This window comes from Martes martes, assembly GCF_963455335.1.
Source record: "Martes martes genome assembly, chromosome: 9".
Taxonomy (NCBI): Eukaryota; Metazoa; Chordata; class Mammalia; order Carnivora; family Mustelidae; genus Martes; species Martes martes.
The window spans coordinates 108125805-108148411 of NC_137896.1; the positions used below are offsets into that span (position 1 = coordinate 108125805).

Genomic DNA, 22607 nt, shown 5'->3' on the forward strand with positions numbered 1-22607 from the left:
AACATTTAAGAAACTACCATTTGTTGACTTTTGGTGTAATATCATAAAAGGCTGTCTACTTCATTTATATGAAATGTCCAGAATAGGCAAATCTGTGGAGTTAGAAAGTAGATTAGTGGTTGCCAGCCCCAGGGCAGAAAGGAAGAATGGAGACTGTTGCTAATGGATGTAGACCTTCTCTCTGGGGTGATAATGATATTCTGGAATTTGATAGTGGTGATAACTAAACAGCTCTGAATATGTGAAAACCATTGAATAGTGTACTTTAAAAGGGTGAATTTTACGGTATATGACTTATACTCATTAAAGAAACTCTACTGAAAAAAAAAAAAGATCTACCGTTATTTGAATAGACTATTAAAATATTCCTCCCTTTTCCACCTATCTGTGTAAACCTGAATTTTCTTTGTATGCTTTTATCAAAAACAGTGTATCACAACAGATTAAATGCAGCTATCTTCTATTAAGCTAGATGGTAGAGATTTACAGAAATGTAAAACAGTGCCATTCTTCTCACTAAATTTTTTGCTTTTAAAAGTACTGTATATTATTTTGAGAACCATCGCCCTAAAGAAATGTATGTACACCTTTGCAAAAAGAATTTTTGAATTGTCTTTTACTTGCATTTGTAAGTTAAAATTTCTCACTGTATTTGCCATGTTAAATTTCATGATTATAAAATGACTTACTGGCTCAAAATTTGTTTTTTATTCTATAACCTAACTGAATTTGCTTTTCCTCCCAACAGGATGTAGAAAATATATTTAGTCGTATAGTAGATATACATGAACTTAGTGTAAAGTTACTGGGCCATATAGAAGATACTGTGGAAATGACTGATGAAGGTAGCCCCCATCCCTTAGTAGGAAGCTGCTTTGAAGACTTAGCAGAGGTAAGTAATTAATTACACACCAAAAAAAAAAAAGTCTGCATGAAAGCTCTACATTTGCATTAAAATTGGAATCTTAATTCTTGTTTCCAGCTAAAATCATAGATATTGACTGCTGGCTACTCAGTCATATTATCTGTTCCTCAGAGGCTCATTGTCAACATTTGTTTCTTTTATCTTACGAAACCCACAAAAAACTAGCCTCTCATTCATTATAAAAAAAGCAGATCCCACAGAGGGGAGGCATTTACAGCTGACAGTCCATCATGTCTTCTATAGCAAAGCTAAGAAAAGACCGTGAATGCCCTGTCATTGAAGCAGCCACAGAAGTTGGACCTGAGGTTAGACTACTTGTGTTCCAGCCTCAGTTCTGCTGCTTAGTTGCATGTGACTGTGGGCAATTTATCTCCAATCTCTAAATCCCCATATTTGTATTTCTAAAGTAGGGAATGACAATAGTAGGACTCAGGATTTTGTGAAAATTAAAATATTTAGCTAACCACCTTCACACTGTACATTATTATTTAGAATAGGAGGAGTGAAGTGAACAGGAAAATCAAGTCTAGGACCTGGATGAATAAAATGTTATGGGGGTGGAAAAATAGTAACTTTCTCTTTGGGTATTCAAATGCTAAAATACAGGATTTAGTCCTAATAAGTTAGCATTGGTCATCATTCTGAGATTTTTAGCTCTTTCTTTGTTCTGACTCTAAAATCCACAAACATAAGGTTGAGTTTATAAAACAAAAAATTTAAGATTTTTACACTAAATAGTATGATAAGCTTAATAAGCTTCATGACGCCCCTTCATTCTTGCTTCAAACACACAGAAGTCGTAAAGTGTATTTTTTTTTAAAGGACTATACATAACTAGGCTCAAAAATAAGATCAGAATAGAGTAAACATTCAAAGTAATGAGCTCTGGTAGTTGGGTGTTACCCTTGAGGATAATGAAGACTAAACGTGCTCTATGAAAGTGAGCAAGACTTCTTGCTCCAGGACCCTGATTATAAGAAGATGCTGGAGCAGTCCTACAACTTCCTCCCTGCAAGGTTTGGACTTGAGGTCGGGGACAAAGAAACACTACCTTATAACAAAAATACTTTAAAACTTAACAAATTATCCTACAGTTAAGCCGGTATGATTACAGAGCCTGAGACCCCAAAATCATTTATAGAGCAGGTTCAGGTCTACAAGAGTGACCATAAAGGGATGGGAGAGAAAAAAAGGAAACCAGAAATTAAAAGCCTCCCCCTAAGAAGTCTATATAATACAGAATTCCAAAATACAAGACAAATTCTTTTTTTTTTTAATATTTTATTTATTTATTTGACAGACAGAGATCACAAGCAGGCAGAGAGGCAGGAGGAAGCAGGCTCCCTGCTGAGCAGAGAGCCCAATGCGGGACTCGATCCCAGGACCCTGGGATCATGACTTGAGCCGAAAGCAGAGGCTTTAACCCACTGAGCCACCCAGGTTCCCTACAAGACAAATTCTAATGTTTAGAGTGCTATCTAACAAAATCAACAATTAGAAAATGAATTCATTCCAGATGAAATTAATTTTGTACAATAGACATACAAAGAGTTTAAAAGAAGTTTAGGATGCTCAGAGATAAATGAAGAACTGTGATCCATTTATAAAGAAGATGTGCTGAAACAAAAATAGGTGGAAAGAAAATAAGAACAGGCAAGGATAAAAAAATACAGGGATATTGGGAATTAAATATAAATAAAAACTCAGTATGTAGTAAACATTTGCTAAACTTAGTTCAAGGAGAAAATTAATGAATTGGAAAAAGGAATTGAGGACGGAATGTGACACAGAGAAACCACAATTAGAATGTGAAAGAATAGCTAAGAGTAATAAAGGCTACATTGAAGGAGTTTCAGTTTAGGAATGATGGAGAAGAAATACTCAAAGAGGTAAAATTGAGAATTTACCAGAAATGAAGACATGAGTTCCCAGATCAGAAATGAATTCCAAATACTGGACAGGATTAATAAAAAATAAACCTACAGCCAAAAACATTCTAGTGAAACTATAGAACATCAAGGATAAAGAGAAAAATCTTAAAATTTGTGAGAGAGAAAAGAGAGTAGTACTTGAAAAGAACTACAAATAGAACGACAGAAGGCTTCTCTTTAACAATAGAGGCTAACAGTTGAGCGATAGCTTCAAGTACTAAGGGAGAACGGAGTTTTCTTACCAATTGAACTTTTATTCAAGATGAGTTTAGGGTCCCTGGGTGGCTCAGTTGGTTAAGTGACTGCCTTCAGCTCAGGTCATGGTTCCGGAGTCCTGGGATCGAGCCCCGCATTGGCTTCCTGCTCAGCAGGTGGCCTGCTTCTCCCTGCTCCTGTCCTCTCTCACTATGTCTGTCTTGCTCTCTCCAATAAATAAATGAAATCTTTAAAAAAAAAAAAAAAGCGAGTTCAAAGTTTAAGATAATAAAACTTGTAGAAGCAAATGTAAGAGATCTTCATGACCTTAGAATAAGGAAAGCTTTCTTTTTTTAGATTTTATTTATTTATCTGACAGAGAGATAGAGAGCACCAGTAGGAAGAGTGGCAGGCAGAGGGAGAGGGAAAAGCAGGCTGTCTGCTGAGCAGGGAGCCCAATGTGGGACTCGATCCCAGGACGCTAGGATCATGACCTGAGCCGAAGGCAGCCGCTTAACCTGAGCTACCCAGGCACCCCAAATAAGGAAAGATTTCTTAAGACACCAAAACCATGAAAGAAAATATTGATAAACTGGACTTCATTAAAGGTAAGAACATCTGGATCGATAACCAAAATTAAGAGTGTGAAAAGGCGAGCTGTAGATGGTGAGACAGTATTTGTAGTATCTATAGCCAATGAAAGACTCCTATCCAGAGTATGTAAAGTCAGTAACTTAAAGACAGTGTAGTTTTTTTTAGAAAATAGAAGACCTAAGCAGGTATTTCTTGAAGAAAGAAAGTTCAGCATCATTATTCATCAAGGAAATGCAATGTAAAACCATTGAACAGTTGGAACTCTACATTGCTGATGGATGGGATATAAAATGGTACAGCCCCTTCAGAAAACTGTTTGGCTTATCTACTAAAATTAAGCATACAGTATACCAAATGATTCAGCAGTTTCACTCTTGCGCATATATCAAACAAAAATGGGTGCCTGTGTTTACCAAAAAACATGTTTTAAAATGTTCACAGCAGGTTTATTCATAGTGAATTATTTGTCATATATTCACACAGTGAAATGCTATGACAATAAAAAAGAAAGAACAACCGATTTTTTTTAAAAAGGGCAACATGGTGAACCATATAAAGACATTCAAAATACTATGTAATTCCACTTGTAGGAGGTTCAAAACCATGTAAACATGGCAAACCCAAGATTTATGTAGTATATCAGGCAAGTTCAGTGTAGTTGCCACATAAAAGATTAGCATAAAAATTGATAGTGTTACTGTGCTCAGTTATAAACCATTGTACATGACAATAAAGGAAAAACTCCATTCACTATAGAAACAAAACCATAAGACACTCAGAAATAAGCCCAACAATATTCTAGACCAGTTAAGAAAATCATAAAATAATTAGGTTCATAAAGAAGATCTGAATACGTGGAAATACATATTATGTTCATGTATGGAAAGACCCAATAATATAATGATACTAGTCTCCCAAATAATCTCTAAATCCAGTGCATAGCACACTAGTCCTAAAACTTACATGGAAGAATGAAGGGACAAAAATTAAAATTTTGAGGAAGAACAAGTTCAGAGTATTTGTCTTGTCAAATTTTAAAATTTATTATGTAGTCACAGTAAGTAGCATGGTATTGGTGAAGGTATAAACAAACTGTCCTGAAAAAAAAAAAAACACACACACACACACGATATGTGACTAAGATTGCAATTATCAACCAGTAGAGAAAGAAAAAACGAATTAAAAAATTATGTTGGGTCAAAACTGGTTATCCATGTGAAAGAAAATATTCCATCCTTAGCTCACGTCATACCCAAGTTCTCAACAGATAAAAAATCCAAAAATGAGAAGCAAACTTTAAAAGTTCAGAAGAGAATATAGGAGAATATGTTTATGACTTTGAGATAGGAAGGGTTTCCCTGAAGAACCTTGAGAGTGCAAACCATGAAAGATTAAAATTTTAAAACTTCTGTTTACAAGCATGGAGGTTCCTCAAAAAGTTGAAAATAGAGCTGCCCTATAACCCAGCAATTGCACTATTGGGTATTTACCCTAAAGATACAAACGTAGTGATCCGAAGGGGCACGTGTACCCGAATGTTTATAGCAGCAGTGTCTACAATAGCCAAACTATGGAAAGAACCTCGATGTCCATCAACAGATGAATGGATAAAGATGTGGTATAGATATAGATATAGATATACAATGGAATACTATGCAGCCATCAAAAAATGAAATCTTGGCATTTGTAATGACATGGATGGAACTAGAGGGTATTATGCTGAGCAAAATAAGTCAGTCAGAGAAAGACAATTATCATATTATCTCCCTTATATGAGGAATTTGAGAGGCAACGTGGGGAGTTTGGGTGTAGGGAAGGAAAAAATGAAACAAGATGGGATCAGGAGGGAGACAAACCATAAGAGACTCTTAATCTCACAAAACAAACTGAGGGTTGCCGGGGGGAGGGGGCTAGGGAGAGGGTGGTTGTGTTATGGACATTGGGGAGGGTATGTGCTATATGTTAATTTAAAAAAAACCAAACTTCTGTTTACAAAAAGACACTATAAAGTTATGAGAAACATGAAAGAATGAATTTGAACTTTTTGCCTCACTCCATATACAAACATAAAATGGATCTAATGTAAGAGCTAAAATTATAAAACTCTTAGAAGGAAGCATGGCTTAATCTAGCTTTGCCAAACCTTGGCTTTGGCAAAGGATTCTTAGATACGACACCCAAAGCATGAGCTACAAAACAAAAAATACATAATTCAGATTTGGGTGCTGATAGGAGGGAAGGAGGTGTCGTTGTTAAAGGGCAACAAGAGAGGGGCACCTGGCTGGCTTAGTGGAGCGTGAGACTTGATCTCGGGTTTTGAATTTGAGCCTCACGTTGGTGTAGAGATTACTTTAAAAAAATAAAATCTTTAAAAAGTTTTTCTTAAAAAAAAAAAGGCAATAAGAGAGATCCCTGTAGTGATAGAAATATTGCATACTTTACATCAGTGTCAGTGGCCAGATTGTGATATTGCACTATATTGTACTATTGCAAAATGTTACCATGATGGGAAACTGAGTAGTGTGCACACATGAAACTACATGTGAATCTAAATTATCTCAAAAAATACATATTTATACAATAAAATGTTACAGAGTTTAGAATAAATGGATGGAAGAAACCATATTAATACAAATGGATAAATCTTGGACACAACTTTGAATGTAAAGTGCAAATTGCAAAAGAATAAATACATTATGGTATTTATATAAAGTTTGAAAACATTGCCTTATTTCTTGATACATGTGTAATTATATAAAAACATACATGGAAATGATAAAATTCAAATTCAGGACAGTGATTTCCTTTGGGGATCAGTAAGGGAGGAGATAAGCTTGTGAAAGGGGGCTCAGGAAGATCAATTACCACGATGGTGTCTTTTTTTTTTTTTTTTTTAAAGCTGAAACAAGTTTATAAGATTAAGTTGAACTATTTTGAGCCACATGGTGAGTATAGTTATGTTAGGTTTTTCTCTGTATTTTTCTATGTGTTTGGAATATTCTACATTTTTAGTCATTAATACACAATGTTACATATATTGATAATCAAATTTTTGTGAATCTTTCAAGTATTGAATTTAACCTATAAACTAATCATAAAATCTGTTAACTTATACAAGGATTCTTAGAAGTGCTTGTAATTCTATGTATTTATCCTCAAGAATAAAACTGTGATGAGAGTTTGGATTCCTAGTTAGTAGTTAGTTTTTTTCTCTATTGAAATGTGCTATTTTAGCATGATAATACTGGGGACCTTTTATTCAGTGCTTGCTACGTACATGCATAGTAAGCATTTTGCTTATGATACCTCATTTAATTCCTAAAACAACCCCTTGAAAGTAGGTACTATCCATTTTCCAATGAAGAAACTGGCTTAGTTTATCAAAGCTCACACAGCTAATAAGTAGTATAATCAGAATGGGAATTTGGGTCTCTGTGACTCTGAAGTTATGCTCTTAAGCCACTTTGCTGTATAGCCTTTACTTTTTGCATATAGTTGTCCTAAAAATTCTGTAGTAAATTAGAGTTCATTGAAAGAGGGGGAGGGCAAACATTATTTGCTGTTCCAGATTATTTCTAGAGTTCAAGAGACCTATGATAAAAGCATCAGATCACATTTTTATTTCTCTCTCCCATCTATTCTGCTCATACCTGACTCCTTTCTGTTACTATTTTTGGAAAGTTACCATCCGTTCTTGTAAAATCTGGAGTGGACTGCAATTTCCAGTGTTATATTATCATAGAAATTTTTAGTTGGGAAAGTAGTTGAAGGAGTTGAAATTGGGAAATGAATCAGGAGTCAGTTCAAGGAATTTAGGATGACTTAGAACTTTATATGCCATATTGTATTTCACAAAGACTAGAACTCAAGTCTTCTGATTTCTGATCTTGTATTGTTATTATTCAGTCTTTCCTTAAAAAAAAAAAATCTAAGAAACTACATTAAGGGTAATGAACATAAACATCATTTGTGCTGTCAGTCCCTCTTCCTTCTGTACTCCTCCACTAGATGTCCTCTTCCTCTTTCTAGAATTCCCCATCCTAGAAATGAGCTCTAGCTAGAATCTAGAGCGCAATTTTCATAAGTTTGTTTTGTTTGTTTTTTAACAAGGAATGGGGACAGGATGGCTCCTTCGAAAATCAAGACACTGATTCTCTTTTTCCTCAGGAATCATCAAAACCAATAGATTGTACTCTTTTAGATCTAACCATTCAAATTGTTTAGTTCATTTATGATTGATGATAGCAGAATTTTTGGCAATTTGGATAAACTCTAGTTTAATTGCTTGTGAAAACTATAACAATTTTAGATGATACAGACTGCTACCTTTGGCTTGAAGAATGTGAAAGTAAAAGTCTACCAATAAGAAATAACCATCAGAAAATATATGTTAGATGCCCATATTCCAAAGGTTTATACTTTACCTCATAGTTGATATCTGTATTTGTTGTTGTTCTAGCTAAATTTTGTTTTCCATAACCTATAAGGATATCATTATTCATCAGAAAGAACTGATTTACTTATCTCTTCTGGAGAATATTAAACTTGTCCTTAATTAAAATCATAATGGATAGCCATGTAATTTTGTTTGAGGCTTAAAAAGAAGCACATAACTGTGCTAGCTTGGATGTGCCTATAATTTAATCTTTCTGTATTTCTGGTGGTAAGTTATTTAAGTTTTAACTTAGAGAAAGAGTATTTATGTTTTACATTCTTTATTTTCTAAGGAACTGGCATTTGATCCATATGAATCATACGCTCGAGATATCTTACGGCCTGGTTTTCACGATCGTTTCCTTAGTCAGTTATCAAAGCCTGGAGCAGCACTCTATTTACAGGTACAGTAATTTTTAAATCAAGATATATGATGTCTGAAAAGTAAACTTAAAAAAAATTTAATTACTTTGTTTTCTAGTCAATAGGCGAAGGCTTTAAAGAAGCTGTTCAGTATGTTTTACCCAGGCTACTTCTAGCCCCTGTTTACCACTGTCTGCATTACTTTGAACTTTTGAAGGTAAGAAAACTCTTAAACCACTATTTATAAAACATTCAGATGTGATGCAATTTTTTTTTACCAATTTAGTTGTGCATTATTATGTTAGCACCCAAGAACATTAATCTATATCTAATTGTTTTTTCTAGTTAAGAATAAAATGTAAATGAGTCTGCAAAAGAGTGCCATATTTTCTCTAGTTTTACTAGTGATTTTTAGAGCAATTGTCAGATATTTTTATCTTGTGCCCTTTTGCTTACATAGCCAATTGTTTAGAAACAATCTTGGGGGTGCCTGGGTGGCTCAGTGGGTTAGGCCGCTGCCTTCGGCTCGGGTCATGATCTCGGGGTCCTGGGATCGAGTCCCGCATCAGGCTCTCTGCTCGGCGGGGAGCCTTCTTCCCTCTCTCTCTCTCTCTGCCTGCCTCTCTGTCTACTTGTGATCTCTCTCTGTCAAATAAATAAATAAAATCTTAAAAAAAAGAAAAAAGAAACAATCTTGGGTTTCTGCATCCATATCTCCATTTTCGGACCTCAGCAGATTGATTCAGGCACTTAGCTAAGGGACCCAATGTAGAGAGAAGACTAAAGTAATGGGGAATATTAATCACCTAATTTTCATCGCTCAAGTTTATAACTATCTCTATACAACAGCTTCACATTACCTTAAAAACAGTGAATTATTTATAATCCCAGTAAAAATTCCTTATTTAGTCACAGTTCAAACTATGCAATTTAAGAAATATGCAATTTTGAGTTTTTCCCCCTCTTCCTTTTACACACTGAAATTAAGGGAAAAGGGACACTTAGCCTGTATAAGTTATAATTCATTGGTATAGCTCAAAGTGATTTACTTTTCTGGTGTCTGGGTGGCTCAGTTGTTAAGCACCCGCCTTTGGCTCAGGTCATGATCCCAGGGTCCTGGGATCGAGCCCTGTGTTGGGCTCCCTCCTCAACGGGAAGCCTGCTTCTCCCTCTCCCACTCCCCTTGCTTGTGTTCCCTCTCTTGCTGTGTCTCTGTCAAATAAATAAATAAAATCTTAAAAGAAAAAAAAAGTAATTTACTTTTAAACTTCTTATGTAAACATCTAATGATATCTTCTTTGGACTATGGATAATATGTCCTAAAAAACATCAGGGTTTTTTTTCAAAAATTTAAAATAAGGGATGAAATAATAAAGATACTCTGTTTACCCTTAATGGACTAGCCCCAAAGAGACAAAATAAGACATGGGTTAATATTATTATTTCTTTAGCTTTTAGAAGAATGTTTGCTTCATTAAAGAAAAATTCCATTTAATATCGTGATTTTGTTACGGAAAATTTATTAGTAGAAATTATATTTACAGTTTGCAGAAGTACACGCTGAAATGGGCTCTCTATAATGAATCAGTGATTGATGTCCCACTCTTTTTACATTGTAGTGATTTGGACCTTAGATTCTCAAGTAGGAATGTTTGAACTAGAGAAGGACCAAGGGAGGTAAAGGATTTAATCACCAAGCAGAATTACAGAGCTCTTAACTCTCCATTCTAGACTGAAAACAGCATACCATTTAAGGTCTTTGGTAATATAGAATGATTATTTTAAGAGGATAATCAAGAGAAAGCATTTGTTATACAAAACCATTCTTTACAAAGAATTCATTATGACAAACCATAGTCCTAACAGGATATTTGCAAACAAGTTTGTTACATAGAATCCTTGTTCGTAATAGTGTATGTGATAATGGGATTTTAACCTGAGACTGTAATGAAGTTCTGAAGCATTAAAAGCCAGATGAAACCCAGTAGCATTTTTTAATTTATAAATAAGAACAAGAAGCTCTGATGAAGGTTGAAAAGGCTATAAAATCTAATCATCTTAATAATATAAGTAATTATTTACTCCCCCAAGTACAGGCAATTTAAAATGTTTTAAATTGTTAAGTTGTGATAATAGAATTTTTAAATTAAGACATCATTCAGGAATTTAAAAGATTTCTACTGGTTTAAGCATATGTATCCCTAGTTAATCTTACTGCTAAGGTTCCACTGCAGAATTGCACTATATTGAGTGGGAAACCTTGCCTAGTTAATCCCACGGACTGTGATCCCTCCTTTTTATTCTGCATCCCGTCAGTACTAATGTATTATTTGTACTTATTTTCAATTTCTATTTGTTGGTATGTTGCTTAATTAAATATTTTCATTGAGCAGTATTTTCAAGGAATATTCTTTGAGATGCTAGTCCCATGAGATATTCTAAATAAAAAGGTGGGGGGGGGATGTGGGGGGGGGATGTGCAGTGGTCAGATATGTTGGAGAAAGACTACATCCTTAAGTATATACTCCTAGAAATTTTCAAAATATGTTGGAATATTTAGACTTTGTAAAATTGTGCAGTGAAGCAATCTAATGGTTTTCTAGGGTTTCCCAAATTAGTTAAACCATGAAACCCTTCTATATTTTTGTCTTATGTTTGTTGAAGTATAATTAACACACAGTGTTGTTTTAGTTTCGGGTGTATATTATAATGATTCAGTGATTCTATACATTACTTAGTGCTCCTCGAGATAGGTGTACTCTTAATCCCCTTAAAATACTTCAGGGGATTCTCACCTACCTCTCTTATGGCAACCATCAATTTGTTCTCTGTATTTAAATTTGTTTTTTTGTTTGTCCTCTTTTTTTCTTTGTTGTTCATTTGTTTTTTTCTTAAATTCCACATACGAGGGAAATCATGTGGTATTTGTCTTTCTCTCATTGACTTATTTCATGTAGCATTACACTGTAGGTCCATCCATATTGTTACAAATGGCAAAATCTCGTTCTTTTTTTATGAACGGATAATATTCCATTGTGTATGTACACCACATCTTCTTTATTCATCTATTGGTGGGCACTTGGGCTGCTTCCATAATTTGGCTATTGTAAATAATGCTGTAATAAATGGAGTGTATATATCTTTTCAAATTAGTGTTTTTGTATTCCTTAGGTGAATACCCAGTAGCAGAATTACAGGATCATATTTTTCATTTTTTGAGGAACCTCCATACTATTTTCCATAGTGTCTGACCAATTTACATTCCCACCAACAGCGCATGAGGGTTCCTTTTTCTCCACATCCTCAGCAGCACTTATTATTTCTTGAGTTTTTTATTTTAGCCACTTTGATTAAGTGGAAGGTGATATCTCATTGTAGTTTTGATTTGTGTTTTCCTGATTAGTGATGTTGAGCATCTTTTCATGTGCTCTGTTGGACATCTGTATGTCGTCTTTGGAGAAATGTCTATTCATGTCCTCTACCTGTTTTTTAATTGAATTACTTGCGGGTTTTGGCATTGAGTTGTATATGGGTTTTTTTGTTTTTGTTTTTGTTTTTTTTAAAGATTTTATTTATTTATTTGTCAGAAAGAGAGAGCACAAGCAGGGGGGGTAGTAGGCAGAGGCAGAGGGAGAAGAAGGTTCCCCACTGAGCAAGGAGCCCAATGCACGACTCAATTCCAGGACCCTGGGCTCATGACTTGAGCCAAAGGCAGATACTTAACTGACTGAGCCTCCCAGGGGTCCCTAAATTTGTTTATTATATATCATGGATAGTAACCTCTTATTGGATCTATCATTTGCAAATATCTCCCATACAATAGGGAGCCTTCTTATTTTTCTTATTTGTTTCCTTCACTTTGCAAAAGCTTTTTATTTTGGTATAGGTCCAAAGTTTAATTTTGCTTATTTTCCTTGCCTGAGGAGATATGTCTAGAAAAATATTCATATAGCCAATATCAAAGAAATGAACGCCTGTTTTCTTCTAGGAGTTTTATGGTTTCAGGTCACACATTTAGGTCTTTCATCCATTTCGAGTTTATTTTTATGTATGGTGCAAGAAAGTGGTCCAGTTTCATTCTTTTGTATATAGCTGTCCAGTGTTCCCAGCACCACTTGTTGAAGAGAATGTCTTTTACCCATTGCATAGTCTTGCTTTCTTTGTTGCAGATTAAATGACCATATAAGTGGGGTTTATTTCTGGGGTCTCTATTTAGTTCTTTTGATCTATGTGTCTGTTTTTGTGCCAGTGCCATACTGTTTTGATTACTGTAGCTTTATAATGGGGATTCTGATACATCCAGCTTTGTTGTTCTATCTCAAGATTGCTTTGGCTATTCAGTGTCTTGTGTAGTTTCATACAAATTTTAGTATTATTTGTTCTAGTTCCATAAAAAATGTTAGTGTTTTGATAGGGATTATGTTAAATCTATAGATTGCTTTGGGTAGTATGGACATTTTAACAGTATTGATTTTTCTAATCCATGAGTGTGGAATATTTGTGTCTTTCCATTGGTTTGTATCCTCTGAGTTTCTTTTATCAGTGTTTTATAGTTTTTGGAGTACAGGTCTTTCACCTCCTGGGTTTAATTTATTTCTAGGTACTTTATTATTTTGGGTGCAATTGTAAATTGGATTGTTTTCTTATATTCTCTTTCTGCTGCTTCATTGCTAGCGTATAAAAATGTAACAGATTTCTGTATATTAATTGTGTATCCTGAGACCTTACTGAATTCATTTACCAGTTCTAGTAGGTTTTTGTTTTTGTTTTGTTTTGTTTTGTTGGAGTTGCAGGCATAAAACCCTTTTTTTTTTTTTTTTTTTTTAAAGATTTATTTATTTATTTGACAGACAGAGAGAGATCACAAGTAGGCAGAGAGGCAGGCAGAGAGAGAGGAGGAAGCAGGCTCCCTGCCGAGCAGAGAGCCCGATGCGGGGCTCGATCCCAGGACCCTGAGATCATGACCTGAGCCGAAGGCAGAGGCTTTAACCCACTGAGCCACCCAGGCGCCCCAAACCCTTTTAAAACAATACATTTCTGGGGCATCTGGGTGGCACAGTCAGTTAAGCATCCAACTCATGGTTTTGGTTCAGATCATGATCTCAAGGTCGTGAGATTGGCCTGGTGTCAGGCTCTACATCCAGTGTGGAGTCTGCTTGGGAGTCTCTCTCCCTCTCCCTCTACCCCTACTCTATCCCTGTATGTGTGCTCACTCATTCTCTCCCTCTCTCTCTCTTTCAAATAAATAAATAAATCTTTAAAACATAATACATTCCTGGAAGTTACTTTGTTGTCTACATTTCACTAACACTAACACTGCCTTAGTCCAGCCTCGCCCCCTGCCCCTGCGCCCCCCCCCACCCCCCACGTGTCTTGCTGGGACTACTGTAGTGGCTTCCTGTATGGCCTTTATGCCTCATGGAACCTTTAGTTTAAAAAGTGCAGTTGGTTCCCTGTCAGCTTTGACCCAAAGTCTAAATTCTTTAGCCTCTTTCCAGCTCATCTCAATACCTAGTCTTGCCCACCTTGTGTTTTACCCATAAGAAAATTTTTAGCAGCCCTGGATATATCAAACCTGTTCAGAATTCCACTTTGCTTTTGTTCCTGTTTCCTGGACTTTTTCTTCTATTTCTGCCATCCCCTTTCATCTGAGAAATTCCTACTTGTCAAAGAGTTTGTTCAAATCTTGGTTTCTCTGTCAAGTTTCCCTTGGTTCCCTAGGCTGATCCTTTTACTGAGTTCCCTCTTCCTCATAGAACTTGTCCCATTTTTGTCTACCTTGTTTTAGACTGTGCTCCACACAGAGTGGATGTGAGCCCTGAGTAGCTTTGAATTCTCATGCCTAGTAGTGTCTGGCACTTAGACAATAAATACTTGTTAAAAAAATAATGGCAAAAATAATAATTTCCTTAGAATTCCTATAAATGTCTTACATTTTCGAAGAAGCTTAACTATAAATTGTATATAATTAAACTAATTTTGGAAACTTAGATTTTTTTAATAAGGTTTATTTATTTATTAATATTTTTATTTATTTATTAGAGATTGAGCTCATGAGTAGGGTCAAGGAGTAGACGGAGAAGGAGAGAATCTGGGACCCCTGTGTGGCACAGTTGGTTAAGCGTCCAACTCTTGGTTTTGGCTCAGGTTGTGATTTCGTGGTGTTGAGATCAAGCCCCTCATCAGACTCCATGCTCAGCACAGTCTGCTAAAGTTTCTTACACTCTCTCACTCTTCCCCTCTCCCCTGCCCTATGCTTGCTCATGCGCACTCTCTATAAAATAAATAAATCTTTTAAAAAAAATAAAAAGAGGAAGAAGAAGAAGGAGAGAATCTCTAGCAACTCCCTGCTGAGCACAGAGCCTGATGCAGGGCTCAATCCCACGACCCTAAGATCATGATCTGAGCCAAAATCAATAGTTGGACACTTAACGGATTGAACCACCCAGGTGCCCTGGAAACTTAGAATTCTTTAAACTTTATAAATTCAGAAAGTAAAAGTTTAGTTAAGTAATTAAGACTTGAATACTACTGAAACTGAAAAATAATACTCTTTTTTTCTATGTGAAGTTTGATTTGCTTTATTTAACAAATTTAGAGTTGTTACTTTGGACTGTGTAAATATGTTGACCATATAATCTAAGGAAAAGTAAGTTCCCCTCAATTAAAAAAAAAAATAACTGGGTTCAGATCTATACTGTTATACGTACATTAGTATATTCATTTCCTAGGGCTGCCAGAGCAAAGCACCACAGACTGCGTGGCTTAAAAACAACGGAAATTTGTACTTTCACGGTTCTGGAGACTAGAAATTCAAAATTAGGGTGTCAGCAGAGCCATAGTCCCTTTAAAGACTTTAGAGCAGAATCCTGCCTCTTAGCTTCTGGTGGATCCTAGCAATCCTTGGTAGCCCTTGGCTTGTTGATACCATCGCTTCATTCCTTCCCTCCATCTTCACGTGGCTTTCCTCGCAGCTCCACGTTCTTCTTTTATCTCTGCATCCAAGTCTCCTCCTTTCTCCTACAGAGGTGCTGAGTCAACAGGTGTAGGGCCCACCCTAATCCAGTCTGACCTTATCTCAACCTGATTATATCTGCAAAGACCCAGTTTTCAAATAAGATCACATTCGCAGGTACCAGAAGTTAGGACTTGAATATAGTTCAACCCATTACAATTAGTTTTTGGTATGCTATAGAATTATATTCATTTTTGGTTTTCTGATTTTCCAGTATATAATATCTTTCTTAAACCAATATATACATACATTGTTTTTATTAACCCAATTTAAATATAATTTCATACTGATTGTAGACTTTAAAATTAATTTTAGTCACAAAAATCTAGTGAAAAGCCAACGGACTTGTGACAGGATGGGCTATAGCCAGGTAAAAATGGACAAGAATTCAAAATTACTAACATAATCATCTGAATAAGACTAACTGTATATAATTGGGTTTGGGGTTATCATGTATGCTTTGTCTTAAATGAAAAAATAGAAAATTTAACACTTAAAATCTCTATACCTTTCTTAGGTTTTATTGGTAATAAAAAGTACAAGATTAGTAAAATAATTGAGAGAAAACATGTCCGGGTTTAATTTTAACACATCATAACAACCATGTGTTTTTAAGTAAGATTAAATTGAGGACCAACAGAATAGTAAGTATTGTAGTTGATGTTATTTCATTATAACATTGCAGTGTTTATCTTGGTCACAAGCTTTATTTTAGAAAATAAGAACACTAACAACTTTAATCTGAAGACTCATGTGGTTAGACTCTTTCTCTGTATTAAAATTTAACATTTGGAGTGTCTTGCTGGCTCAGTTGGTAGAGCATGTGACTCTTGATTTTGGGATTATAAATTTGAGCCCCATGTTGGGTGTAGAGATTAAAATAAAATATTTAAAAAGAAATTTTAAAAAAATTTAACATTAAGGGCACCTGGGTGGCTCAGTGGGTTAAAGCCTCTGCCTTCGGCTCAGGTCATGATCTCGGAGTCCTGAGATCGAGCCCCACGTCGGGCTCTCTGCTCGGTGGGGAGCCTGCTTCCTACTCTCTCTCTCTGCCTGCCCCACTGCCTACTCGTGATTTCTGTCTGTCAAATAAATAAATAAAATCTTAAAAAAAATTAACATTAAATTTTCTAATATTCCTAGATTTTTGCATAGCAGACGGATTTGAAGATTGACCCTTTTTCCCCTTAAGATCGCAAATATTACAAAAATTGTAGCCACAAATGTTTAAGTACAGGAATTGTGGGAAAGGATTACAGATAAAAACTTAGAACTGAATGGTACAGTGAGTGGAAAATTTAGGATAAAAAATTGAGAAATGTTAAAATTAAGAGATTTTTATTCCCCCAAAATAATCTTTTTTTAAAAAAATGCTTAACAAGGGGCGCCTGGGTGGCTCAGTGGGTTAAAGCCTCTGCCTTTGTCTCAGGTCATGATCCCAGGGTCCTGGGATTCAGCCCCTCATCGGGCTCTCTGCTCAGCGGGGAGCCTGCTTCCTCCTCTCTCCGCCTGCCTCTCTGCCTACTTGTGATCTCTGTCTGTCAAATAAATAAATAAAATCTTTAAAAAAAAGAAAAGTGCTGAAGAAGGGGCACCTGGGTAGCTCAGATGGTTAAGCGTCTGCCTTCAGCTCAGGTCATGATCCCAGGGTTCTGGGATTCAGCCCCATATCTGGCTCCCTGCTTGGTGGAAAGCGTGCTTCTCCCTTTCCTTCCACTGATCCCCTTGCTTGTGCTCTCTCTGTCAAATAAAAAAAATTTTTTAATGCTACACAAAACAAATTGGAAGAGTGAAATATAAATTGTGCTACATCATACACTTTGAACACCCACTAGTGGCCTTCACATAGTGTGCCAAAAACTCTTTGTAAAGAAGGCTGCCCTGCAAACCCCTACTACAAACACGTTGTATACATTTGTTAATGGCTTTGATTTGGTGCTTTTCCAGTTTGGGAGCTGGACAGTATCAAACATCTATACTAGATCATTTTTTATCTATTTTTTTCTCATGTTTTGCATCTGGTTTAACTGCTCTATGCTTCAGACCATTTTTTTTTTTTTAAGATTTTATTTACTTATTTGACAGACATAGCAAGAGCAGGAATACAAGCAGGGGGAGTGGCAGAGGGAGAAGCAGGCTTCCCGCTGAGTAGGGAGCCCAATGCGGCTCGATCCCAGGACCCCGGGATCATGACCTGAGTCAAAGGCAGATGCTTAAAGACTAAGCCACCCACGCGCCCCCAGACTATTTTCTTGTACTGCCATGAGTTGATGACTTAATACCAACAATAAGAGAAGACTTAGAAAACGTAGATTCTGTCATAAAAATAAGCCCAATGGAGGTTTGTTTAAGCTTCCATTCTGTTGAACTAGATTTCTAAATTTGGAAATTCTTAACCAGAAACTGTGGACTCAGAGCAGGGAGCTTAAATGGTATTCCATCTGACTGTAGACATCAAATGTCTAAAGTTAAACATAAGATAGTGTAATTCAGTAGCCATTGTAACAAGAAACAGTAAACAGCTGACTGTTGTACTACTCTAATTTTAAATTTTAAATCAACTAAACTGTGAGGTGCATTTATAATTTTGGTAATCTTCTCTCTGCTAAAAACAGGGAGTTGGTTTTTTTTTAAAGTATCTTATTTTCATAAATGAGTGTTATGGCTAACCCTTTTTAGGGCTGATATCCTGTTTAAAGTTTCAGACTTCTTTCCACACTTCAGATTTTCACTTGCTTTTACATTATGCTTGCATTTTTCTGCCATTTTTTATTTAACTTCCCTTCCTCCTGGAGCTCCGGTTGCATGTGTGTTGAACTACTTTGTGTTGTCCCACAGATCTATAAGACTGTTCATTCTTCTTAATCTTACCCTTCCTTGTTCTTCAAATTAGTATTTTATTAATCTGTCAATTGAACTATTAGTTATTATCTTGCTTACTATAGAATTTCCATTTGGATTTTGTTTTACAGTTTCCACAAACTCCCTATCTGTCTACTCAGTAAGACCATGTTTTCCTTTAATTCTTTGAATATCATAAAAACCACTTTGAAGCCCTTCTTAAATTCAGCATCTGGGCCCATTTGGAGTCATTTTCTATTAGCTGACTTTTTTCCCCCTGAACATGGATCACATTTCCCTGTTGTTTGCTCGTTAACAATTCTGGATTCTATTGTGTGGAGGATTGTTGGGTTTCTTGTTTTTGGAATATTGGTTCTTTACTTTAGTATGCAGTTAACTTTCCTGGATTCAGCTGCAAATTGATCTCTTCTGTATTATGAAGCAGCTGATATCTCTCTTCACTTTCTAGGATTTCCATATGTAGGTTTTTTAGCTGATTCTCTTGGGTCTCCCTTACACGTGTATGATTTGGCTGTCAGACAAGTATTTGGGCAGGGATTAGTTCAGATTTGGGGGCACAGTCTCTGTGGTTTCCTCATGCCCGGAGATTTCCCCCTTAATTTCCAGCTACTCTGTCAGCTTTAGGTTTTATCCCCTGGTACTTGAAACCAGTAAGTCTTCAGCTTTCTGCTACCTGAGCTTTGTACATTTGGGGACTAAACTCAGTTCTTAAAGAGCCTCAGAACCCATCCATTAGAGTTCTTTCACGAGTAGATTCCTCTTTGGTCTCTGCTCTTTTGCCTCCTGTGGGTCTTCCCGTGCATCAGCCAGGATGAGAGAGTTTATTTTCAGATTTTCAGATTTTGGATTTCAACGCTTCTGCAGTTCATTCATTTCCAGATTTCCCCCTTAAATTTCCTCCTAAACTGTGCTCTTTGATCTCTAGCCTGTGGAGGCTCTCTTCCTCTCACTCTTCCCCACTGTGTTGCCCTGAGAGGTTGGGGAAAGCCTTAATCTTGCAAGTGTATACACTTGGGAGTTGTAGCTTTTCAAGAGTAATTGCTGCTGCTGGTTTATGCTTTCTTCGAGATGTTTTCCAGTGCCTACAAATAGTTATTTTTACATTTTGTTCAGATTATATAATTGTTATCTGTGGGAGGGCTCTCAAGACTTCTTAACTTCACTGCCATTACTGGAAATTCTTGGATTTTTATAAAGCTTTTCTGCAGTATTTGTTATGACTGTGATGTTTACAGCAGTAGGAGGGGAAACAGTGAAGGGCGAGTATTTGCTAATTTCATTCCAAATGGCACTTGATGGGCTTTCCCCTGTTGATATGCCCTTTTGAGTTTTTTTCCCACTCGGCTGCTATTAATACTCTAAATATACAAGGGACCATACTTAATTATCTAAATAAAATATGTGACTTTCCTCAAAAACTTTGAGAATCTTGCATTTATTTCCTAACAGTGAATTATAAGTCATGTTACAATTTATATTTTAAGATTTCATTTTTATATTGGCTAATTTAATATACTGGCTAATTTAATAAAGGTGTTATATGATTTACAAAAATGGAAAAGCTGTACTATTTTTACTATAAATTTATACTGTTTATACTACGAATTTACACTATTTATTCCATTTCCCTTGGGGGAAAATGAGGGTTTAGGCTGATTAAGTAAAAGAAGATCAAATTTCGTTAATATCATTAACATCACTTACTGGTTGAAATTTTGTGTATTTTAAGAAAATTATCTGTATATATAAAATCACTACTGATAAAACAACTTTTGAGGGGAAAGGAACTGATTATGAAGTGTACTTTTTAACTTAAGTAGCATGAGTAATTGAAGTCTGCAGACAATCTCTAGATCTCATTTTAGTTATGAATTGCATCTTTTTCCACCCATACTTTCTAGTTGTGCTGCTACTGTAAAAGAATAGTTGAGGATTATTGCCTTTCTTGTGCTCAGCCTTTAAAGGGATGTGTAAAATTATGAGATTGCAAAGAGTCAGGAGCCGTTGGCTTAATTCGTTGGTTTCTGGAATAATTTGGGTAGTATTCCATACATTTGTTTACAGGACTAGTAAATTAAATTTACCAGTTGACCATGTATTTTCCACTTTATAATCTGTTCTTAGCATCTTATCAAAGAGTATATAGGTAACCATTCCATGGTCAAAACACAATCGCCATCTTTGCTTGTGTTTTCCCATTCTGTGATAAGCTCTTTATATATATACACACACACAATATTTAAGATATTAGGTAGTATATTGAAAAGGTTCTTGAACTGAGGTTCAGAAATCCTGGGTCTTGCCTATCTCCACCGTCAAGTGCATGGCAGTTTCTTCATTTTATAGAATCTCATGTTGGAAAAATTAATTTCTAGAAATAAAAACATGAATTCAAAGGTTTTGTGTTTTTTTAAACAAAAGGAAGCCATTATATGTTGTGAATTAGGTGAACTTTTTGTCACTGCTTTGTTTCTGTAGCAACAACGAGCCACCGCTTTCGTGGTAGTTAGCTTCAATTATTCAGCACCAGTGCCTGGTTTATATCAGCTATGTTAAGCAAAAGTGCTTATGAGAAAGGTCATTAATTACATTGAAATTTATTTTAGATGCTCAGGTAATGCTATGAAGGTAAAAATTGCATTTAAAAATTGCTCCATTAGTAAAGTCTTACAGGTTTGACATAGACTTTGGGTTTGTGGGTTTAAAATGTATTAACAATACTTTCAAGATACTGGTATATTCTATATATGAAATGTTATAGTTAAATAGTAGATAAATGACCAAAAGCTTGAAACATTTTTAGAATAGAAAATCAAATGCATGTCTCAGTGGATTGGTTACTTTCATGCTCTTTTTACTTGTGCTAAAACTGTGTGTTTTTGTGTGACTTTAGGTATGTTTGCCTGAATTAGTATTAAAAAAATAAAAGGATAGAATATGAAGGATTCAGTATTCTGCTACCTCTTGGTGCCAGCTCGTTAAGACTAAAAACTTACTTTATGTTCTACTGACTCGAATGTTGGAGGGATTACATTCTGAAAGAACTCAGTGAAATAGTTTTTAGTGGTGCTTTTGGTACACCACATACAATTTTGCCCTTTCTTAATGAACATTGCTTTTAGTGTGAGATTGCTGCATTGGAAGCCTAAACTCAGTAAGGTTAATGGTTATGTTTCGTCACCCAAAATTCTGCCATATGAGACGCAAGTAGTTCTAGAATGCTAGGAATGGAGAGTGTTTTGAAGGAATGCCCAAAGCCCAGCCTTCAGCCTACCCATAATATCCATTAAGTAAAAACCTAATAGCTTTCTTTTTATGAACAGTTGGCCATTGACTTCCTTTAATCTAGCTGGCCATAGTGAAGAGCAAAACTATGAGTAAATGATATCTCAGTATTTTTTTATATATATAAAAGTTTTTTTATCCTCTGGGAAAAAAATATTTTTCCCCCTTTCTGGAAGATTATCATGAAACACAGTTAACACAATTGAGACTAAAAAGTGCAGATGGTCCCTCTTGTTGAAAGTATGGTGAGGTTTTAGTATCCAAAATTTGGATGATAAAACTGAGCATTAAATAGACATCACAATATGGTATTTACTTCTTCTGGAATACCTGAGCGTTTATGATATTTTAAGCAAATTATTTTTATAAAAATGTTTGAGACTTCGAGTAAGAAGTATGTCTACTTTTCACAAGTCATCAGTATGTATATGTTTGTATAACTGATCTTTATCAGCTGAAATGAAAAGGAATGTGTTGTTGATCTTTAAGGAATATCTCTTAACTATAAATCCTTAAAGTAATGATAATTATGCTCATTGAAAAGTAAACCTTTGCAAATTACTTTGAATATTTTATGGTTTTACTTCTCACATCTTTTCCTTTATGATAGAGAATAAGTGTTCTTAAATGTTGCATGAAAACTACTGATATATGTTATTTATTAACTTTTTCTTTTTGGTAGCCAGAAACAGGTTGAAAAGTTGACAGAATTCTTGTCATCTATTGTAACTCATACCTCAGTTAACTACTTGCTTGAATTACAGTCACCTGTTGTATTGTTAATTGGTATTTATTGATGACCCAGTCCTTATTAAGTACAGACTTTCTGTCTAGCATATATAGTATATTTGCCACTTAAAGAAAATGTGCTTGAGTTTCACTAATATGTACACTTCTGGTTTTACTCAAAATCTTAACATGTGAATGCTGACAGTTCATAGTACTAACGTTAATTCTGTAGTAGAGCTACGAAGAAAACAACTTAGACTTATACTGTACATTA

The 22607-nt window shown here is 35.5% G+C and overlaps 1 protein-coding gene across 3 annotated transcripts in view; it reads left to right on the top strand.

The window, feature by feature from the left end:
• Positions 1–22607, top strand: part of SOS1 (SOS Ras/Rac guanine nucleotide exchange factor 1) — a 148309-nt gene that overhangs the window by 84089 nt on the left and 41613 nt on the right. For all 3 annotated transcript variants that reach the window (XM_080813042.1, XM_080813043.1, XM_080813044.1), the window contains exons 6-8: positions 749–892; positions 8373–8483; positions 8561–8659. In XM_080813042.1, the coding sequence (XP_080669168.1) occupies positions 749–892; positions 8373–8483; positions 8561–8659 (354 nt within the window). The remainder of the gene's footprint in view (positions 1–748; positions 893–8372; positions 8484–8560; positions 8660–22607) is intronic.